Source organism: Protopterus annectens, chromosome 4.part0 (assembly GCF_019279795.1).
Source record: "Protopterus annectens isolate FY-2018-M chromosome 4.part0, PAN1.0, whole genome shotgun sequence".
NCBI classification, from domain to species: Eukaryota; Metazoa; Chordata; order Ceratodontiformes; family Protopteridae; genus Protopterus; species Protopterus annectens.
In genome coordinates this window covers 1980631471-1980656472 of record NC_056733.1, presented here as the reverse complement: position 1 = coordinate 1980656472, position 25002 = coordinate 1980631471, and the positions used below count along the sequence as shown (strand labels likewise).

At 38.9% G+C, this 25002-nt stretch overlaps 1 protein-coding gene across 3 annotated transcripts in view; it reads left to right on the top strand.

The window, feature by feature from the left end:
- Positions 1 to 25002, top strand: part of FLT4 (fms related receptor tyrosine kinase 4) — a 1292248-nt gene that overhangs the window by 1166647 nt on the left and 100599 nt on the right. For all 3 annotated transcript variants that reach the window (XM_044069598.1, XM_044069597.1, XM_044069599.1), the window contains exon 26: positions 9666 to 9771. In XM_044069598.1, the coding sequence (XP_043925533.1) occupies positions 9666 to 9771 (106 nt within the window). The remainder of the gene's footprint in view (positions 1 to 9665; positions 9772 to 25002) is intronic.

Sequence of the window (25002 nt, the reverse complement as noted above, 5' to 3'; positions counted from 1 at the left end):
TTAGATATTCCCTTGTCAGAAATGAAAAAAAATCTCCACAGAGAATGCAGATAAAGGGGAAAATCACTGTTTCATTTCTCAGTGGTTGTAAAATGCAAAACATTCTCATGGAATAAAACACAATTGTTGGGACGTAAGAAAATTTACTAGTCAGTAATTATTCAAGTGGATGTTAATGATTTGTTTGGCACTCCTTTGTACAATATGTAGAATTTGTAGAATATGTAGAATTTGCTTCATGATATCCAGAACATTTATAGAAAGTACAAAGTTAATTTGTATTTCAAAAATTTACCATCTCCTTCACTTTCCAATTATCAGTTTTCAAAAACCATTTTAATTTAATAAATGGCTGCATAAATCTTATACTAACAGTGACTTAGATTTAATATGTAACTAGCAAGACTTTGAAGAAGAGCATTTTTTTGAGAACAGGTTTCATTTAAATTTTTATTAGGGCAGATTTTTGAGTAAAAAAATATATAGATTTAGTGAAGCATTTTTTGGACTTCAGTCACAGTATGGTCAGAAAAGATAAGGGAAGTAAAGAGAGATTAGTAAAATTTTATTATGCAAATGCTAGGAGTTTGAACGGATGAACGTGAATTAATTTGTAGGGATGTTACTTATGATGTTATAGTACCACCAGAAACATAGTATTGTACAGCTGTCTTTTTACCCAGATATAAATTCTATGACTTCCTGAGATAAAAAAGGAATAGGGGAAGTGTAGGAGTTTTTGTTGCATCTTAGAGAAGTGCTAGAGATGTAGTTGCTGAGCATAGTAGGGAAATTCTACTTCTAGAGTTATTTGATACATCTACTCCAATACATATATTGATATGTTATGAAACCTAAGTTATCTACAATGGGACATGATAGTTTATTGAGGAATTAAGTAAATATTTGGATTATGACAATTTAATTTTGTTGGGTGATTTTAATTTTCCTTAATATCAGCTGAAAGGATGAGACATCTATGTCTGACATAGAAGAATAATTTGTGGATCTTTGTGCACCGCATAACTTTTCTCAAATTATAGATTTCTCTACAAGGGCAGAAATATTCTCAATTTATTAGTTACAGAACTCATAGCTAGAACAGTGAATATGAAACAACTATGCCCCTTAGGTAGTTTAGATCATGATGCCTTTGAGTTCACAGTAATAACAAAGTCACATTTAAAACATCAGGCTAAGATTATTTTTGTTAAAACCAAATTATTTGATTTTAGAACCAATGAACTAATTAACTCATTTGATCTAGTTAAGAAAATGTTTGATGATTTAATTAGCATGTAGAATACTTTTAAGTGCACATGCTGAAAACATTTAAATCAATGTAGACAAACTATAACCGGGAAATACTAGAACTATTCACTCTCCTTTTAAATAACTGAATAAAAAAGGACGAATATAGTGTATGGAAAATATATAAAACTGCTGCAGCAAAAAGAACATATAAGTTATTAGGAAATTGAAGAGCTAGATACTGAAAGCTAAATGTAAGTATGAAGAACTTCTGTCTAATATCTCAACAAAGAAATGTTATTCTTATGTTCAAAAATTTAAAGGTGAAAAAATGGAGTGTGCCTTATTATTGTGAATAAAAAGGTATTATATGAAGGAGAAGAATTGGCTGAGGCTTTTAATAAACATTTTCTTGACAGTAATTCCAAGAGTAGGGTAAGTTGTTGTGTTAGTGATACCTTAGAGGATGATATTGTTGAATATCCATTTGTAGTTTGGACACTGTAAGAAAATTGTTGGGCTGCATAAGACAGTACAGTTTTCTGGGTCCTGTCAACTTACCAGGATGCTTTTGGGTTACTTACTCTAAATATATTTAAAAAATTATTGCATTCTTCTTTAATACAATGTTATTTCATGGTTATGACCCTTTAAGTTAGAAGTGTGCAGATGTCATACAGTTTCACACGGGTGGTTTAGTGGATAATATATCCAATTATAGACCAATTAGTCTAATTCCATTGTTGGATAAGAGTTTTGAGAAATGTTTATTATCTGCCTTGACTACTCATTTAAAGGATTCTGTTTTAGATGTGTCTCCACTGGTTTTACCTATTATATATCAATATTTACTAATTTGACAACTTTTTATGACCTTGTTAGTTCGATCTTGGATCAGGGTTAATTTGTTATTGAGGTATATATAGAGCTTTTAAAAGCTTTTAACAGTATTTCATTCAATGTAATTATTGATGCAATGCATGCATTATACATTTGGTCTCAAACTGGCTGAATGGGAGGAAGCAGTGAATTAGGATGACAAATTATCTGTCTAAGGGCTGATGCGCTTAACGGGGTCCTGGAAGGCTCAGTACTGGGCCCAATGTTATTTCACATATTTTTCTTCTCTCATACCAAACCATGGCAAAATATGCTGATGATATCAAATTTAGACAAGTTATGAAATCATTAAGGAATTCTGAAGTATTTAATCTGTAATTAAGTAAAGTAGCTTTTTGGTTAAATTATTAAGGGATAAATATTAATAAAGATAAATGTGGGGTCCTTTACTTTGGCAAACCTAATTTGGCTGTCAAGGAGAAATTAAGAACCACAGTTTTATCGAATTTGTCAGACTATAAGGATACGGCCATTAGAATTTGCAATAATTTAAAATTTAGATCACATGCCAAAGTAATCAAAATGCTCAAAGTTGTAGCATTTATTTTTAAGGACTTTGGTTCAAAGAGTACAGAATTATTTTAAAAAATATTGCATATATTTGACCTATTACTGAATATGATATGATGTTTTATGTATATATCAAAGTGGATTTATTAATTTTGGAAGGAATAATGAGGAAATTTACCAAGAGAATTTCTTCGCTGAAAAATCTTCCATATCAAACTAGACTGGAAGTTTTAGGTCTTTTTTCTATACGTTATAGCTTTATATGATTAAAGTTCTGTCTAGTTTATTGGGCATTAATGAACAAGGAGTATCAATTATTACTAAACACTGAGGCTTACAGATTCTAATCAAATTACTAGGGGGTGTAGCTATTCATTTAAAATTGGAAGATGTAGAACCGTTGCTAGAGCAAAGTCTCTATCACATTCTTTAGTATATATGTGAAATAAAGTCTCTCTATTAATTAGACAATCTGAATCATTATATCTATTAAAAAAAAAACATCTGGATAACTGGGTTGATTCTAAGGTGTATATGTTTATATTGGAGTCTGTGTTCTGAATGGCATTTTGCCCCAATGCAGTTTTTTTCAGACTATTAAAAGTATTGAAGTAACCTGCAGTAAAATCAAGATTTAATGGCAAAAACTGAAATAGCAGTGTAAAACCGGTAGTAAATATCATAAAAATGAAGAGAGAAGTGAAAAAATTCAATGTTTTCTGCCAGGCCTTCAAAAAGAAGCAGATGGATGACAGAAACAGGAGGCCTAGGCTGCAACTGACACAACCAAAACTTCAGTTTTCCAGTACAAGTCACAGAACATTTTTGAAAGGCCACATAGCTGCTTAAAAGCAGTGTTAAGCATGCAAACAATATAACAGTAAGTTAGAATTCCAAAATGAATTAACAACACTAGTAAATAATAGTAAATAGCCAATTCCCTATTACACAGAGTCAGAGGAGAGGAATCTAAACTCTGATAAGCTGTCAGTGTGTGTCTGTGCTGGCACAGAACCCCATACTCCACTGAGGCAGCATGATTGATGATAAGCTATAGTGTTGTATGTAAAAATGTTTCAAAGGGTCATTTAATGTTTCCAGAAAGAAGGGGATGCATGCAGTAAATGTAAATACCTTGTTAAAAGGTATACAAAGAAGGAAAGGAGAGAGCAGGGAAGATGAAGGGTTAAGAGTTATAGTAGGGCTAAACTCAAACACCTGAGAGCCCCACATTGTGTTTGGAATATCTTAGTAATGCAATCAGTGTGCATAGGAAGGATAACTGTAAACAACCAGCACAGAAACTGAAAGAAATATATCAAGTAGAGGATATTACAAAATATGAAAAAACAGTGAGTTATAAAAAACATATTTTAATGCATTTGTTAACTGAGTAAGCTCACTGGTCATAAATGTCCCTTTTCATGGGAGACTGCACTAATGGGTTAACTGACTTCTTCAGTCACACAGTAGGCAAATGAGGGAAGGAATCAAGCCCTTTATCTTGGGTCCCTTTATTAGACTCAGAGGTTGAAAAGAGAGACATTACACAGAAGAATGCCAATGGGGATAACAACTTTTTATATAAAGAAACAGAGAACAAAGAGTGAAAAGGAACATTTGTTGGTAATGTTGGAACTGCAAATGTAGTTTTTAATGATGAAAATATTCCTGTGGGAGAAAGTGAGGGGATGTATTCAAGCACTGTAAATGAAGGCTTAATGGTAAGTCTTTAAACTGATGGATGAGCTACAACAGCATAAAAGTGAGGTATTGCTAACCAAATAGAAGGATGGAAAATTATTTATGGTTCAACTTTTAGATTATCAGATCCAATTGGATCTGATCATGGCACTTTCCAGAGCTTGGATCCAGGATTCTGACTCCTCCCTTTACTCATAATTCCCTGCTTTCCTCGGAGTATCACAAATTAAGTTTAGGAGAATATAGCATTCTATTATAATGACCTACATAGTCTCATCTGAGATAAAAGAGGCAAACATGACACTGTAACAGCCAGCCAGAGAAAGATTGCCCAGAGACAGGACCCCTGGTCAGGTCCAACCACTCAACAGGGATCTGAAGGACAGTTTCAGTTGGAGGATGGCAGGAAGGATGTTGAAATGGACAAAAACAAGACAACATGGATTTAATGTTATGGTAAATACATAACTTTTGTATCCAATGTTGTTGTTTAATTCAACCTTTGCGACAGATTCCCAAGCTATCAAAACACCTGGGTGGTATCAAAGAAGGATGTTCCTGAGAATGGTGGAGCCACAAGATGGATGAGCCACTGATCGTATATCTAGTTTGTAGTGTGACACAAAGGTGTGGACAGTAGACCAAGTGGCTGCAGCATAAATCTCATCAATAGGTACTCTACCCAAATAAGAAGCAGAATTTGCAACTGCCCTAGAAGAGTGTGCCTTTAGTTTTCCTTTTAAGGTCAGATCCAACTGGCTAAATACAAAGGTTACACAAATTGAAAGCCATCTGGATAGGGTTACTGTTAACAAAGCTTGACCACATTTGGCTTTGGAGAAGGCAAGGAAAGGTTGATCAGACTTCATGAAGTCTTTTGTTCTATGTAAATAGAAACAAAGTTCTTAATAAACATCTATCAAATGTAAAACATATTCTCTGTTGGAATATATTGGGAAGAACACAGACAGATTGTTGGTTTGGTTCAAGTTTGCTTCAGAAACCACTTTTGGTATAAACTGAGGGTTAATTCTTAGCGAAGCCCTGTCTTTATGGAAACTGAGATAAAGCTATTTACAAGATAAGGCTTGCAACTCAGAAATCCACCTTGCTGATTTAACAGCCACCAAAAATAATAGTCTTCTAAGACAAATATTTTAGATCTACCTTAGATGCCAGTTCAAATGGAGGTTTTGTCAACACCTGCAGCATGATAGTGATATCCTATAGGAGGACCAGATCCCTAATTAGGAGTCTCAAAAGAAAAGTTCCTTTCAAAAAAGCCTTAGAGATGTTAAGGAAGCAATAGATACTTAGTTTTGCCCTACATGAAAATTAGAGATTGCAGCCAACTGTACCTTGATAGTGGAGAAACTAGACCTGAAACAATTCTGTCAAAATGACTAAAATGGATGGGTGAGAGGCTAAAAATGGGTCTAGACCTTTGGAGTACTCCCGTATGATAAATCTATAATGTTTACTGAGATAAACCTTCTTTCTATTGGGTTTCTTGGAAAATATAACATTCAAAGAACAGAAGTAGATAGCCAGATATCTCTGACCACCATTAGAACTGGAGAAGCCAGGCAGTTAAGTTCAGATTCTTCAAGTGATGAGGCTGACCAGATGGGTGGTGAAGAAGGTCTGGACAGAGGTCCAGTACCTTGGCGGGTGAACTAGTTCAGGTCAGAGGAAAGGGAATCAAACTTGTCGAGGACAAAAGGGGGCAATGAAGATCACTGTGGCCTTGCACGTTCTGGCTTTCTGAAGAAATTTGGTAATCAGGGGAAGAGAGGAAAAGGAATAAAGAAGACCCAGGAGCCAGTTGTGGACTACAGTGCCCCTTGGTGACTTACCCTGTAGAGTGAGCAGGGAAAGGTAAATGCTGTTCTTGTTGTTTAGGTAAGAGCCAAAAAGATCACAGCAAGGTTGGCCCCAGTGAATGAAAATCTGTTTTACCACTGTTTGATTGAAGGACCACTCTTGAGGTAGATGGATAGACCTGCTCAGTTTGTCCACAAGTACATTGGAAGTCCTCAGGATGTGCGATGTGATTAGAAAGTGACAGGAGGACATCACCCACTGCCACACTCTCAAGGCTTCCTTACTTTGAGGGTAAGATCAGGTTCCCCCCTGATTGTTGATCTAAACAGCCATATTGTTGAATGAATTGAAATCACACCCTTTATTAGGGAGTCCTGAAAGGACTACAATGCTAGGAGGACAGCTCTCATCTCTGGGACATTAATGTGAAAGTCTGGCCATTGAACACAAACCTGAGTCATCTTCCCCTCAAAATGATTCCTGACCCACCCCAGAAGGAAAGTGTCCATGGTTACTGTGGCTATAGGGTGTGTAATGGAAAATGGTTGACCCCATGACACTGTGGGTGAGGTCAACCACCAAGTGATGTGTTTCCTGCTAATCAGTGTAAGACAGATTGATGCATGAAGTGAGTGAGATCTTAGTGACCACTGGATATAAAGAGTCCACTGCAGAAGTCTCATGTAGTTTATTGCTTGCAGAACTAGAGTGATAACAGCAACCATCACACCTAACAACTGAAGAACAAGTCTTACTGTGAGACACAGATGGTGAAGGACCTCTGAAGCTACCCATAGAAAGGAAAGAATCCTGGATTGGAGAAGTTTGCCTATTTGGTGAACTGTGTCCAGGTGACATCCAATGAATTATATCTGTTGCATCAGTGTTCAATAAATCTTAAGAAGATTGATGGTGATTCTCTGTTGACAGGCATGGAGGAGCAAAAAGTCCTTACATTTACCAGTTGCTCCTCAGTTGGAGCATTAAGGAGCCAGTTTTCTAAGCAAGGAAACACCTGAAGCCTGTGCCATCTGACATACACTGTTTCTGCTGCCAAGCTTTTGGTGAACCCCCTTGGGGGGGCTGGCTGAGACCAATGGGCAGTGATCTGAATTGGAAGTGACTGGCTCCCTCCAGAAATGGAGAAATCACCTGGACTGCTTTGCTATCTTTATATTTTAGTGCATATTCTGGAGATTTATGGAGCACATCCAGTCTTCCTTCCTCAGAAGAGGTAGAATGGACTGAATAATGACCATCCAGAACTTTGTCTGTTTTACAAAATGGTTGAGGTGGCTTAGGCCCATGATTGGTCTTAAGTCCCCTGTTTTCTTCAGAGCTAAAAAGAACCTTGAATAGACTCTGGAACCTAGTTGATCAATGGGGAACCTACTGGATGAATCTCTTTCGTTGTAGCTTTTTTACTTCAGCTACTGCTAATTCCATCTGACAGGTTGGAACATTGGAAATTTGGAAGAAGGGAAACAAAGGGGATAGCATTGTCTCTGTTGATGATCTGCTGCACCCAAGAAAGTCAAGTGATGCTTTGACAGGTTTGATGGTGCAGAGATAGGTGCCTCCTGACTGCCTCCAGAGTGTGGCAGTCAGGCAACCATTCAGGAGTACTGCATGTATGAATGTGATGAGAATTTCTAAAAATGGCGCAGGCTTCCATACTTATACCAACACGCTGGCTCATGCCTAGGGTGGATACATACTTGATGAGGGAATGATTCTGACTTTTTAGAAAGCTAGCCAGACATGCGGGACCTTTGCAGGGAAAGACCCAGAAGATAAGAATACTGCAATAGTGATGAATCTGTTAGTATATTATACTTATATATTCAAGTATTTTATTATAACTAAATTTTTTAACAATTTTGGTATGTGGGAGCAAGTTAGCCATTGAGCAGAAGTATGTTACAGATGAGGGAGAATTTTTTTTGTAGAGGAATTATCATTGCATTCTTAAAACAGAGAGGAATACAAACCCAACCTCAAGATTTTGGGGGTAGATAAGGAATAATTATGCTTGTAACTGCAGCCAGGTTTGCATAGGAGCCTGAACTTTGGCTTTAGAGGTTGTTTTGAAATAGGAAGGCAGGTAGGTCAAATACCTATGCAGATATAGATTTATAAAAGAAATGGATGGACCAATACAGCTCAGCTGGTAAATAAATCCAAATGCTACAATTTACTTTTATTGACCCCATCCTAGTCAATATTGGTTGATATACTTGCTGTGGTATCTGGTGTGTGTTTGGGAAACTCAAAAATTACTGTGCCTTTTCTTCCATGGCAATGGTGACCTTGGTGTTAGAACATGGCGGAACAGTGGATAAAGATCCAAGCACAATGTAGTTAGTGTGTGTGTGTGTGTGTGTGTGTGTGTGTGTGTGTGTGTGTGTGTATATATATATATATATATATATATATATATATATATATATATATATATATATATATATATACGTGCACCTGTATGCATATGCGTGACAGTGTTTTTTACATGTCATTGCATGATGTCTATTAGTTTACTGTCCTGAGCTGTATGTATGTGTAAAAGTTATTATATAGTATATATCCATATGTGTGTGTATATATATATATATATATATATATATATATATATATATATATATATATATACGTGCACCTGTATGCATATGTGTGACAGTGTTTTTTACATGTCATTGCATGATGTCTATTAGTTTACTGTCCTGAGCTGTATGTATGTGTAAAAGTTATTATATAGTATATATCCATATATGTGTGTGTGTGTGTGTGTGTGTGTGTGTGTGTGTGTGTGTGTGTGTGTGTGTTTGTGTCTGTGCATATCTGTATGTATTTGTGTAGGCTGTAAGATTTTGGGAGTATTTGGCAGCCTGAGTACAAGGATATGCTACAGACCATATCGCAAAAGAGGATTGAATGATTCATCTTCACACACACAAGTCCTCTCTCCATTTAGTGTGACTCACCCATGAAATTAAATAAATAAGCGTACAAAAGGTTGTAAACAAAATAAATTAAAAACCCAGAGAAATCAAGTCACAATATTATAGCTTCTAGCAGTAAACATGTAATATACATGAGATTTATAAACGAAAAGATGAATGTTTTTTTTTAATTTCAGTGCCAGAAGTTTCATTAACACAGACCCTCTAGTTTAATGAACTCAAATGGAATGCATGTAACATAAATAAAGTACTGATGTATATGTGTATATAATTTAGGTGTCAAGTTATTGAATCTGAAGCATTTTACATTAAAGTTATTTGTTTAATTATAAACATTAGTGCTTATAATGTTATGGCTACTCTAGCTCTGTACTTCAGACCAGTCATTCAGTGGACAAGTAAATAATAGACATAAATCGAATAAGTCTAGTCTAGAATGCCTTAATGCTACATGATCCCTTTTACCAGAAAAAAAGACAGGCAGAATTATCTTTTTTTTTTACTTTCTTTGGACAGCTACCGCATAATGCTCAGCTGTTGGCACGGTAACCCAAAACAAAGACCACTCTTCTCAGATCTGGTAGAAAAACTTGGAGATCTTCTGCAAGCCAGTGTACAACAAGTAAGATCTGTTATTTTATAGTTATGGTGTTATATTTGGTTTATCAGCTGACTGGTTTGGTAAATGGAAAGTATAATCTTTCTAAAATGAATTATATCGCATACAGAATTTTCTTTTTTTTTTCATTTACAATGATTTCAGCTGATGTCCCTTTTTTTGCATATTTTACTGAGACTTTCATTAAATGTCTTCTCTAAAGACTACATATATTGTTATGCTTTTTTTCAACATTCCATACTTGTTTCACAAATGCTATGCCCCATCAGAATCACTGTGCCCAGTGATAATCCCCAAAGTGGGATTCTCAGAAAACTGTTCCTGAAATCTTCAAGTTCAAATTTGTTAAACCTTCATTAAACTGTGTTAAAAAAACTATTAAAAATCAGCTGGACTGCTAGCACTAGGCACCAAAGGATCCACCTGTGAACAGCAGAAGCAAATTGATCATCTATTTCAGCATTTAAATTCATGCATTCCACCATTTCAGTATCAGAGGGCAGTAACTGAGATAAGGTTGTAGAGAAATGAAAAATGTGTTAATCCCATCAGCAGGTGGATTCCACCAGTCTCAGAGTCTAAAACAACAAGGTGGCCGGCCAATCCAAATGTATGGCCAAGTCTATGGTAAGAGAGGAAATTACTTCAGAAAACGCCAAGACTCCTAATAAAACAGAGGAATTCCTTGACAAGATATTCAGACTTATCATTGACCCAGTTGCCGAAGTCACCCAACATGAAACATTTTGGTGAATCCAGCATGAAGCCAGTGAGAAGTCTGTAAACTCCTTCAGGAATGTCCTACTTCTACCAGATGGAAGATAAATAACCAGGAACCAACAGTTGAGAACAGATCAGGAAACAAGAGAATGGAGTAACAGCACTAATATCTAGTCACATAGAGGTCATTCGTAACCTTATTAAGGTTAGTCTTAGTAATATGTCTAATGCAAAAAAAAAAAAAACTTGGCTGGAATATCTCACTTAACTCAGTATTCTGGTAAAATTAAAGAGTTGCTAGCTCCAGTTTTACCCCTGTCAATTAAAAGGATGAGCAACAGCAGATCAAAACCATGTCAGCTGTTCTGTCAGTCATATTGACGTAGTGTATCAAATCACTGAGAAACTCTGGGGCATAGATTTTGACCAACCAAGGCTCAATGATAAATGCTAGGTTAGCATAAATGCAACATATCAAAAATAATACCTGGTTTGTGGATGATCCTGGCATTAGAATAGCTAGTCTGTAGGGTAATAGTGAAACAAATGCCCGGAGTACTGGACCCTTCTGAAAGCTGGGAGCTCTGGGTACATTAATTAGCACAAGAACACTGCCTAACAGATATTTCACCTGTGTGGTGTCTAGTCATTGAAACAACTGAAGTGTGATGATAACCCATGACTCCCATGCCAAAATGCCTCATGTGCCCCCTTATAATTTCAGTGTGTGATACTTACAAGTATGAAATGTATTGGCTAGAACTTAGCCATGGCAAATGAAGTGAAGTGCAAAGTTGGTAGTTTACATGATAGTATCAGAACAAGATCAGTTTGGAATAAGATCAGGAAACTATGCTTCAGGTCTTAGGAAACTGCTTCAGGGTTTAACTTCTGAGTCATAATATCAGTTAAGGGTCTCCACTGAGGAAGCTCAGAGCTGGCCTTAGGCTGATTGGCCAATTAGACCCAATAAGACCCCACACCCGAAGGGGTCCCCACAATTGTCAGAATTGCAGCTAAAACGGTCCTCAGTTTGAAAAAAAAAAATCTCCCCGCCTAAAGGGCCCATCTCAATACTGAAAGATTGCCAAATTCCGGTAATAACGGCCACACAGGTAAAAACCACACTCTCCAAAGCTAAGAATACAGCATCCATGGGACCAGATGGCATACCGGGCTGTGTGCTACATGAACTACAAAATGAACTGGCATCTCACCTAAGTGTCATATTTAATCATAGCCTCACCTCAGGCTTTGTGCCCACTGAGTTGCGCACAGCTACAGTTATCCCACTCCACAAGGAAGGATTCACCTTGGATCATGGGAACTACCAACCCATCAGTCTGACGACTATGATATGCAATGCCATGGAACGTAACATCATGGAACTTATAAACAAAGACACTGGCAACCTTCAAACACTGGACCTCACCCAGTTTGGGTTTGTGAAGGGTCGATCCTGTCTACTGAACCTGATTGACTTCTTTGAATCAGTCTCCAGAGGTGTGGATGAGGGTAAAGTGGTCCACACAGCCTATATGGTCCTCACCAAGGCCTTTGACACTATCCCCCACTCTGGAATCATAGATAAACTTACTAAGCTGGGCATTAATCCCTATGTCACTCGATGGGTTGCCAACTGGCTTACTGACAGAACCCACACTGTAAAAGTAGCTGACTCCAACTCCAGCTCCAGACAAGTGACAAGTGGAGTACCTCAGGGTTCAGTCCTGGGACCGCTCTTGTTTGGCATTTACTTCTCTGAAGTACAGGCCAACTCTAAGGGACTCTGGCTAACAAAGTTCGCAGATGACTGCAAACTGGGAGCCATTATTCAATCCCCAAACGATGTGGATATTCTACAAAAGGGCCTTAAAGAAACAGATGCTTGGTGCCAGAGCCATGGGCTCAAGCTCAATGCCAAGAAATGTATAGTTATCTCCTTTAGGAAAAAAAAACATGTACCCATGAATTACTACATAGGTGACAGTACACTAAACACTAAAAGTGTGATAAGAGGCTTAGGGACACAGGTGGACAGTGGTCTCACCTTTGATAACCACATTGCCACAACAGTCAGGAAATTCTTCTATGTGGCACACCTCATCACTAAGGGCTTTTCATCCAGAAAAAAGGGGGTCTTTGTCCCACTGTACTCATCCCTCATTAGACCATTATAGAATACAATGCCCCATTTGGTATGTACCTCTCAAGACATCTGCAACAACTGAAAAGGCTGCAGAAATACATCACTAAAAGAATCACTGGCCTAAAGCATATGCCCTATGCTGACCATCTAAAAAAACTCCAGCTATACTCTGTCACATATTGTCTACTCAGAGGTGATCTCTGCTTAACATACAAGGCCATGTCATACCCAAAGCTATTGGACATGCTACACTTAAAGAAATCCCAATCCCTCAGAGCCACACACTCTAGGGATCTAAACCTTGTCATCACAATGAACAAAACATGCTGGAGGGATAGGTTCCTGACCCAGAGACTCCCCAGACTCTGGAATACACTGCCCATACATGTCAAGCAGATCACCTCTTTGGCCCTCCTCAAAAGGAACCTTGATGACTGGATGGGAGATAGGAAATTCACCCTGGGGATCATGTCAGTCACCCTGCTAGACAGGGGTCCAGGGAAGTAAATATTGTGGGAAGAAATAGCCAGGGAATTGTTATGGCTAGGCTTGTATAGGCCTTAGAGCCTCTAGCTTAGTACCAGCCTATGAACCTATTAACCTATGAAAGCATGTAGAAACATACAATGACATTCCCTACCCACACTTCCTGAAGCTCAGCCAATGACAGAGACTATCCATCTCAGCCAATGAGAGAGACTTTCCAGCTACGTGAGCTCCGGCAATGAGAGATATTTCCCAGACACCCAAAAATGTGGTGTTTTCAACCTCATAGAAGATTAAGCTGGTTGACCTAAAAATGCAGTCTTTTCACTGAAAATACAATTAAATGCTCCAGTCTGTGGACAGGGAAGCCATTACAAAATAGAGACTTTGAGGAAGCTGGCAGCAGTCTTTTCATTTTTCAGAAATGTCTGCAGGCAGAGATTTGTATTTGTGTGTCCGTGTGTGTGTGTGTGTGTGTGTGTGTGTGTGTGTGTGTGTGTGTGTGTGTGTGTATAAATATTTGGTTTCTATATGCCAAAGTTGTAGAGCTAGGAACTGATTTCTTTAGGTAAGATCATTAGTTTCATTTTTTGTTTACTATTGACAGTGTGGTTATTGTTTCACTGTGAATAAATTGGACAACATTGAATCTGGGTTTAAAGTTAAATTTTTGACTATAAATACATGTTTAATTTACTGTGTGTTTTGCAGTCATGGGGGTGTGAAATGCATTGTGTTTGGGCTACATCAGTTTGTCTGGCACTTCGTGCAGATGAGTAAAGCTATGAGTTGTTAATGAGCTGCTTCCTGTAGTGCAGTGTTTGGTTCCTTCAGCCTTCATTTGTTTTCTGTGTGACTCTGACCAAGTCACTACACCAGCCAATGCTCCTGGGCTGCTCTTGATAAAGAATGCTTGTGTCAAGTGGGCTGTCCCAAAATGTTACAAATTTGTCTTTTCAATTCCTGCATCCTTCACATAGCTGCTAATTCATTAACATGCTTCATTATATGTCATTTGACTATGAATCCCAGTATGATCTGACTCAACTGTTCAAAATCTTGTAAACTGTTCCCAACTTTCCCTCAACACAATAATACCAGACTTTACAGTTTCATCTTTCTTATTGGTCTAAAAATGCATGTTGAAGCAAAACATGATGTTCTATTAACTTTTAAGTGACTTAAAATGGCCACGGTGGTGCAGTGGTTAGCATTGTCGCCTCACAGCAAAAGGTTCTCCCGTTCGATTCTCAGCTGGAGTGCCTTCTGTGTGGAGTCTGCATGTCCTCCCTGCAGTCGAGTGACATTTAAAGACATGCAGGTAGGTGCGTGAATGCGTGTGCCTTCTTTGAAGGTTGGGTGTTGGGCTGGCAACTCAGCACCATTAAACATTCACTGCCAATCATTAGCAGACCAGAGTTCCGCTGTGGTGACCCCTAACCAGGAAAAGCCAAAAGACATTAATGTTTAGAGTAATACATAAAATGTTCCTTGATTCTAGGGCTTTGTCCAGAATTCTTGAGCAAAAAAGTTGTAAGGTATGATTTTGGCTTGGGGGCCCCCTAAACATGTCCAAACTCTGGTCCTGAAGTTGCTAAGGCTGGCCCTGAAGGAGGTGCAACAAATATCAGCGATAACAAGAATGAGCAAATATGGAACTGATAAAACAGAATCTTGCAGGGAATCAAATGCTCCACCCTATGAAATATAACTAAACCTGAGGTGCTGTGACCTTTGAGGTGCTTGTATTTAGTTGGAGAATAAGGAGAGGTCCTCCCCTACATAGGTGGGTAGGGGTAAACCACACTCAGATAACTTCTGTTAACACAAAATGCATGATGAATAGAATGAGGTGAATCTTTTATCACAATATTTAACTGTGGTCGTAATCCCAGTATTTGTATAGATCTGTCACACTAGGTTTACCACAGCCTGTACTTGTACTATAAAAGTGCATTAACATAACATTTTTGAATCTTTTCATGATATCTTAAAAACATGTATTTAATTTAGCTGATATGCTTTGTAAATAATATTGCTTTACTGGAAAGGCTCACCCAGATTCTACTACAGTTTGCTGTGAGGGAAAGGTTAGTTTGCTTTCTATTTGTTATGTTTTTTATTACTTCATTGTCTTTTTCTATTTTGTATACTATCATTTGTCTTCTTTATACTGTGCTTTACTTGTATTCTGCTTTTAAATGCGTACTAAAACTTGGAAAAGAGATCACAGCTCTGTCTCTTGTGAGTCAGAAATTAGAAGAGGTCAATTAAGGAGTCACAAATAAGTTACAACAAGTCAGCTAAGGTTGATCATCAGTGAACTGAGGAAGTGGAGCTAGGAACCAAACCTTCTACTTAAGGGGTAAAATAAAACAATTCAGAACTTTACTGGAGAAGCTCACCCAAATTCTACTTCATTTGCTGTGAGGGAAAGGTTAGTTTGCTTTTTATTTGTTGTTTTTTGTATCACTTTATTGCCTTTTTCTATTTTGTATACTGTGGTCTGTTTTCTTTACACTGTGTTTTACTTGTATTCTGCCTTTAACTGCATACTAAAACTTGAAAAGAGACCACACCTCTGTCACTTGTGAGTCAGACAGAAATTAGAAGATTTCAATTAAGGAGTCACACATAAGTTGCAGCAGGTCAGCTAAGGTTAATCATCTATGAACTAAGGGGGTAAGCAAGGAACAAAACCTTCAATGTAAGGGGTAAAATAAAGCATTTCAGAGCTTTACTGGAAAGGCTCGCCTAGATTTTGCTACAGTTTGCTGTGGGGAAAAGGTTGGTTTGCTTTTTGTTTGCTGTGTTTTGTATTACTTTATTGCCTTTTTCTATTTTGTATTCTGTGATTTGTTTTCTTTACACTGTGTTTTACTTGTATTCTGCTTTTAAATGCATACTAAAACTTGAAAAGAGACCACACCTCTGTCACTTGTGAGTCAGACAGAAATTAGAAGATTTCAATTAAGGAGTCACACATAAGTTGCAGCAGGTCAGCTAAGGTTAATCATCTGTGAGCTGAGGGGTGGATCTAGGAACTAAACCATCTATTTAAGGGGTAAAATAAAACATTTCAGAGCTTTACTGGAAAGGCTCATCCAGATTATCCTGCAGATTGCTGTGAAGGAAAGGTTAGTTTGCTTTTTATTTGTGTTTTTTGTATTACTTTATTGCCTTATTCTATTTTGTATACTGTGATTTGTTTTCTTTACACTATTTTACTTGTGTTCTGCTTTTAACTGCATACTTAAACTTGAAAAGTGACCACAGCTCTGTCTCCTGTGTGTCAGACAGAAATTTTCCCACCCTCTCATCTGGTTACTGTTCTCTCACCCGATTACTATTGTGTTCCTAAACACCACTGTCTTTCTAGTTGCCTGCCCCTTATGTTAATTTGTCCTTATATCTCATTTCCTCTCTGCTTTTACTGGGTGGTGTGAGTATGCACAAAATTATCATTTTGTGAAATCACTCCCCTTCAACTATTTAAATTTACTGGCCATCCGAATGTATTCCATAGTACCAGAATACAAAAGTGACCACCCGCTTTCAATCTATCTTACTGTTTTAAAAATAGTGACTCTCCACTAAAACTTAACTTTTAGACAGGTAAAACTTAAGTTACCTACTTTCACATCTAACTCCTCTAGAGCGCACTGCAGTGTTTAGGATAAACCATTTTTTATCTTACTTTTAAGCATCTATTGCAAGACCCACAGTTATTGTAGAGCCCACATTCTGCTTCTCAGTAATCATCTTGGGTAAGTGCTTCTGTTTTCTCCAGGTGAGTGAAGGAGTATGGTTACATTATTTCTTGGAAACTGTTGATCACCAGAAAGCTTAATAACTGCTTTATAGGTGACAGCTTAGAATCTGTGCTTATATTCTGATCCTGGTGAGAGTTGGAGCAGAGTGCATTTATTCCTGACTTTTTCTGATTGGAGAGTGAGTGTCTGTGCTTAACATACCTTATTGGTCTGGTTGCTATTCGAGGCATCTACCAGAAAAAGGCTACAAGCCTGCAGACCCTTGCATCATCTGGGACAAGACTGTGGATCACCAAATAGGCCATGGCCTGCCTCTCTTCTTGGGATTGGTGCTAAAACTAGTTAGTTTTAGCTAGAACTAGCCCATTTTTAGTTTCACACTCAAAACTGTTTCCTTCTGCTCAGCACTTCCTCAGAATTCATTGTAAACACTAAATAAGCTACAAATTACTACAGTACTTGACTTTCCTCACTTGTCAAGAGGAAAACAGTTCGTAGTACTTAAATTAATAAGCACATATCCAGGCATGCCTATGGGTCAGCTCCTGATGTTTTCTCCTGTCCACCTGATGAATTTGGGCATCGTGTGGCGATGTAGCAATTGTCTAATGTACCCTGACAACCCTCTCCTCCTACCACCTAACAGTACAACCTGTGAGAGATGCACTTATATAGCTAAACTAGAAGCCAAGCTCTCTCCAGTCAAGACTGGACCAGACAGTCAAGAGGAGAAGGTTAACACCTGCACCACACTACACTTAACACATAGTGCTTCAAAACCCACACATAGAAACACAAAACACACTCACATTCACGGAGGCTCTCAATAAAAATCTTTCCATACAACAGAGACCTCCCAAGCTGAAATTCAGACAACTATCACCCCCAACACTTCCAAAATGACACATAGCCCACAAAATCAGTGTCCCACTCAACCTCAGCCCATAAGGCAAAACAACATACCAAACACACTAGTCATAGGTGACTCTATAGTCAGGCAAACTGATGTCCCACTCACCAGGCTAAACAAGGAGAAAGTTACTGTTAGCTGCCTGTCGGGTGCCAGGATCCGTCACATAGTGCATGCACTCAGGTCACTCCACAACAAGTACAACTACGACTCCATCATTGTTCATGTTGGTGAGAATTACCTGAGACGTACCTCCCTGGACTACATGAACAGAGACATGGAGGAGCTCTTGGATCTTGTAGCCCAGGCAGGTATGACCCTAGCCCTGAGTAGCATCCTAACATCGCAAGGACAAAATGATTGACTTCAACAATTGGCTAAGCTGGTGTCATTCTAAGGGGATCCAGTATCTGTCTGCCTGGGACAACATGGTCGACAGACCATGATGCTTTGCCAGAGATAGCGTGCACCTGTCACCTCTGGGATTCTGGATATCGGCAAAAACTCTTGCCACCCCTATAGTGCCTTTTTAGGCAAGGTTCAGATGTTAAATTCACCACTGAAAGAGGTACAAGCAAGCAAACTCTGAGGCTAATGCTACTCAATGCTAAAAGTCTAAACCTCAAAATGCACTCACTCAAGGCACTCCTTACAATGGAGAACATCAACATCTGTGCAGTGACAGAGACTTGGTTCAAGGCTTCAGAGAGCACCCCTGCATTACCAGGCTATAATTCATACCACACCCTTTGGCCACCTAACCTGGACTGAAACACTAAAGCTGGAGGCATGTCCATATTCATTAAGGATATCCACACCTTCAGGCTAGTTGCTCAACATAGTGCATCCAAAATTATCCAAGTGCAACTAACACTGGGCAAGACTTCAATCCAGGTTGTAGCTTGTTACAGATCCCCACCCATGCCACAGGATTCCCACTCTTCATTTCTTAAGATACTGGGAAATATTAAGGTACAATAAATACTACAGGCTGCAAAAAAGTATTACAAAAAAACAACAAGTTCGTTGAGAAAACCACTTTATAAAATACAAAACAGCAAAGCTTTCAGGTGAAACCCTTCCTCAATACTATTACATATGCTTAAAACCAAACTGGTTTAAATACAAGTCATAAAAATCACATGACTAGCAGTCCAAAAGTCATGTGACACAAACAAATGCAAATATGAAGTATAAACATAAGACATACAAAAATGTATAAAAATATATATAAAATATGAAAAATGTATTACAACATCTAACAACGCAATTTAGTTTGTTGCAATTTAATAAGAACAGGTTTTAATGTAACCATCGAATTCAAACCTGGAGGATGGTCAGAAGCAAGCCTTAATATCCACTCATACTCCTTGACTTCGAGTAGATTATTGCTATCACCACCCCTTAGTGTTGTACATGAAATATCTATCACTCTAAAATTAAACCTATGATCTGTACCAAACTCAGCTATGTGTTTGTATAAAGCATTCCTATCAATAATTCTTCTAATCTCTGATTTGTGCTCAATAATATCCTAGGAGTAGTTCACTCAGAAACTGCTTCAGGTTGATCTAAGTGGAACCATTTATGTGAAAAGTTTAAAGTAAGTTGTTGAGTTTTCTTGCCACCGCCCAACCGTGTATTAACTTCTCCATCTTGCTTGTCCTTCTCCTCAACCTGCGAGCATACGCTCGCAACAGTCACCGCTGAAGTCACAGTAATGGGCGTGTTCTCAGATACACAGTTCAACAATTTAGTAGATGCCAGTTCCTGGTCCTGTGAATTAACCGGTAACACTTCACGAAAGTCATCCAAGGCATCTAGCATCACCTTCTGGCCACGAGGTTTGTTGTTGGAATGAGTAATGAAGTCAGTTATCAGCCATGAGAAGATATGGCCTCTCTGAAAATCGTTCATATCACGCATTAACTTGCACTTCTTGGTTGCTTCTAAACGGTCATCCAAAGTTTGTATTCTGTCAAGCATCTGTTGATAAACATCCACCAAAGGAAAGACAGGCATATTCATAATTTCAATATACAAACACATAGCTGAGTTTGGTACAGATCATAGGTTTAATTTTAGAGTGATAGATATTTCACATACAACACTAAGGGGTGGTGACAGCAATAATCTACTCGAAGTCAAGGAGTATGAGTGGATATTAAGGCTTGCTTCTGACCATCCTCCAGGTTTGAATTCGATGGTTACATTAAAACCTGTTCTTATTAAATTGCAACAAACTAAATTGCGTTGTTAGATGTTGTAATGCATTTTTCATATTTTATATATATTTTTATACATTTTTGTATGTCTTATGTTTATACTTCATATTTGCATTTGTTTGTGTCACATGACTTTTGGACTGCTAGTCATGTGATTTTTATGACTTGTATTTAAACCAGTTTGGTTTTAAGCATATGTAATAGTATTGAGGAAGGGTTTCACCCAAAAGCTTTGCTGTTTTGTATTTTATAAAGTGGTTTTCTCAATGAACTTGTTGTTTTTTTTAAAATATTAAAGTACAACCCAATACCTTAATTATGGGTGATTTCAACTACCCACCATCAACTGGAAAAACTACTCATGTGCCAACTCATTCACTCAACATTTTCTGGAATTCATAAATTCAAATGCCTTGGATCAACTTGTCCACACCCCCACCAGGGGCAGCAATATCCTGGACCTGGTCATTACCGATATGGGTAACCGATGTTCCATGTCAGAGGTCAACTCCTCGCTATTCAGATCCGACCACAAGTTAATCACCCTAGACCTCCATATCCCACCCCCACCCCCCATTAAGGAAACCACTGTCAAAACCTACTCCAAAGCCAACTTCATGCTTCTTAAGACAGAAGTGGCAAACTTCGCAACACCCATGCAGATGGAAAATAGAAGTATGACTGCTGAATCTTACACAAATGCACTGTATAACCACATACACAAGTGCATGGACTGTGCCATCTCCCAACAGAACCAAGATGCTATCCTCCAGAAAAAAGGAAGCCAATCTGGTGGGCCCCAACAGAGGGAAGAAGCTGTTGCAAAAAAGAGTAAAACCCCAAGATTGGAGGAACTCCCTGGTCAGCCTCAGCAAGAAGCTGAGATCTCTCATAAAACCCTCCAAAGCCAGTTATGAAAATAAAATCACCACTGATTCCAAAGACAACCACAAAGCATCCTACAGCTATGTCAAGTATCTCAATGGCAACACTCAGATCTGCTCTGAGCTACAGCACAATGTCACTAAATATACAGAACTAACCAATATTGCCAACATCCTGGTAGACAGGTTCAGTGCTAACTTTACCCCCCTCTCACCCTCCAAAAGGATCCATCTTAATACTGGAAGAATGTAAAGCCCTTGTAATCATGGATGAACAAGTAAAGACTGCACTCTCCAAAGCCAAGAACACAGCATCCATGGGACCAGACAACATCCCAGGCTGTGTACTGCACGAACTACAGAATGAACTGGCACCCTACATAAGTACCATGTTCAATCATAGCCTCACCTCGGGCTATGTACCTACTGAATAGCGCACAGCAATGGTTATCCCACTCCTCAGAGGGGGTGCCACCATGGACCCCGGAAACTACCGCCCCATTAGCCTGATGAGTCTGGTCTACAAGGCCATGGAGTGTATCTTCTTGGAGCTTATAAACAAAGACATAGGTAACCTCCAAACCCTGTACCCTACTCAGTTTGAGTTTGTAAAAGGTAGATCATGTCTACTAAACCTGACTGACTTCTTTGAAGCAGTCAATAGAGCCATAGACGAGGGCAAGGTAGTGCACACACCCTATCTTGACCTCGCCAAGGCTTTCGATACTATCCCCTACTCTGGAATTATAGATAAACTCACTAAACTGGGCATAAATCCCTATGTCACAAGATGCATGGCCAACTGGCTCACTGACAGAACCCACACAGTAAAAGTAGCTGACTCCAAGTCCGACTGCAGACCAGTGATGAGTGGAGTACCACAAGGTCCAGTCCTGGGTCCTCTCCTGTTCAGCATCTACTTCTCTGAAATGCAGGCCAACACAGAAGATCTTTGGCTAACAAAGTTCGCCGATCACTGCAAACTGGGAGCCATAATAAAATCACCTAATGATATAGACATTCTACAAAAGTGCCTCACAGAGACAGATGCTTGGTGTCAAAGTCATGGCCTCAAGCTCAATGCCAACAAGTGTATTGTCATCCCCTTTGGGAAAAACTCGGTACCCATAAACTACCACATAGACGGTAGCTCACTAAACACTGAAAGTGTGATAAGAGACCTCGGGGCACAGGTGGACAGTAGTCTCTCCTTTAATAACCACATCGCCACAGTAGTCAGGAAATCCTTCTACATGCCACACCTCATCACAAAAGGATTCTCCTCTAGAAAAAAGGAGGTCATTGTTCCTCTCTACTCATCCCTCATCAGACCCATTATAGAGTACAATGCCCCGTGTGGCATGTATCTCACATGACACCTACAACAATTGGAAAGGCCACAGAAATACCTCACTAAGAGGATTACCAGCCTCAAACAGATGCCATACACAGACCATCTCAAAAAACTCCAGCTCTACTCTGTCACATATCACCTTCTCAGAGGAGATCACTGCCTAACATACAAAGCTATGTCAAACCCAGGGCTGTTGGACATGCTACACTTACAAAATCCCAGTCTCTCTGCACCACATGCTCCAGGGACCTAAACCTTGTCACCACAAAAAACAGAACATGCTGGAGGGATAGATTCCTGTCCCAGAGACTTCCCATACTCTGGAACAAACTACCATTCATGTCAAGCAAAGCTCCTCATTGGCCCTCTTTAAGAAAAACCTTGATGACTGGATGGGAAATAGAAAATTCATCCCAGGGATCACTTCTGCTGCACTGCTTTACAGGAGCACAGGAAAATAATTTTCTTGGGTGACAAAAGCCAGGGTACCTTTTTGACTAGGCTTATATAGGCCCCAGGGCCGATAACCTAGAACCTACCTATCTATGAACCTATGAACCTATTTGTTGACTGTTTTTCTTTTGAAATGCCAAAAATGCATTTCTGTCCTTGTTTTGAAACTTTTTCTCCAGGCCTCCACTGAAAATGGGGATTTAGGATTTAAGTTCCCACATGAATGTTCCTGGTAAACAAAAGCAAATAAAAATATTTCTGCTGACATCAGAACCCCCAGTCTGTACTGCATACCAGTGCCCAGTACCCCTTATACAGGAACCAAATAGTTTTCTCTTTATATCAACACCATGTAGTCAAAAAAAAAACTTTAGTTTTAGTTATATGTAGCTGCCAACCTGTTATGTTTTAAACAGCTGTAGTACCCTGCTCAGCCAGTCGATAGTAATTAAGAAGAGAGCAGAGAAGAGTGAGAAACCTTGTTTCAAGCCCTTGTAAAACCAAAAGGCCTCTGAGAACATATCACTGGTGAAATCAGTAGCACCAGGAACCATAAACAATGCTTTAACTGCCTTTAAAAAAACTGCTGACAAAAACATGATCTCTGTTATCAGCGACATAATAAGAGCAAGCAGAGTGTTAACGAACTTCCCAAAACTGACCAACATCGCTATCGTTCATTCATATACACTTTCTTAACCTCTGCATGTTAAACCAGAAGAGTCGAGAGGTGGTCTGGGCTTGGACATCCTGGAACCTGATTTGAGAATCCTAAGTCTGGCTATTAAGATGTGGGAGTTGAGTTTTAAATCAATATTTATTAAAGAATTGGACTAGTATTTTGTATCCAGCTGTGTATCTTTATTAGGATTTGGTGGGACAATTGTCACAAAATTTCTGGAACATGGGTTGATCTCTTGTACACTCTGAAAGATATAGATAAGAGGTAAAAAATGGGGTACAGAACACCTGACAGTGCCTGATAAATTTTCATATACAGACAGTCCTGGTACTTTCCCTTCAGCAGTGTGTCTTACAGCAGCTAGATTCACCTCTAAAGTAATGTGAGCTTCCAGTAACTGTTTCTGAGGGAGTGACAATTAGGTGTCTGAGTACCTAGGTAAGGGAACACAAGGAGATAATTCCTCTGCAAGGCTACAGTCACCATGGCCAACACCTGTGGGTGATGTAAAAAGGCAGCCCTCTGTACAGGAACTGATGATCACTCAGAGCAAATCAGAGGAATATCTTGCATTGACCCCAAGTACTGATGTGCATGAAACTACCTATCATATCCAGTGGCACCAACAGGGATGCCATGCAAGAGCAAGGACATAGGCTTTAAAGGGTGACCATCTAAAACAGGACATACCAAATGTACTAGTTTAACTTACTGATATCTACAATGAGATGGAACTTGTCCATCCCCTTTATAAAGCAGAATTAAGGCCACCACCCTACTCTAAAAACAGAAACACCTTTAAAGTCCATTTGAGCAGTAAAATCTGTGTCCTTCTCAAGAACAACACTGAAATGGACTAATCTACCAGTGCAAGTCTTTCTGAAAGAGTGCAATTGATGTCCAGAGTGTAGCTGAGAGAAGCACAGATGAAGGAACCACTGGCATTCTGGTGATAGTTCTCCAAGACAAGGCACACTCAGAGAATTCCTACACCAGAGAAAAAACTGGGGTAAGCTGCCAGCTCATCCTCTTGGGTGATTTAGCAAGTACCAGTTGGAAAAGGACTGGTGGTGCATTCCTACCTTCCATAAGGGGTGACTAGAGCCACAGGATAACTGGGATTATCAGTTTGGAAGAGCTGGAGGAGAATGGAAGGGGATGATAAAGACACTCCACAGAAATGAGGACCTACTTCCTCTTAAGAAGACCATCAAGTATTTACCCTTAAATCTAGGGATCCAGAATTTTATTCCTGATTTCCTCCTTAATTCAGGACAGCTACAGCCATGCCATCCATGTTATCATCTGGCTCTGCTTAATGCAGGATCTTGAGAACCTTTTACATTTGGAAGACATCTATGTTGTCACTGAAACCTGATTTAAGTGCCCTGACAGCACTCCCTCGTTACCTGGGTATTGTATATACCACTCTTTTAGACCAGATGGAAATGGTGGTGATGTATCCATGTTTGTTAAGAAACCACATTACCTCAAGACAGATACCAAGAGACCAGCAACTGGAGCTTATTGAGATCCAAATTATTTTAAATAACATTAGCCATTAGTTCACAACATGTTACAAAATCCTTCTATTTCTC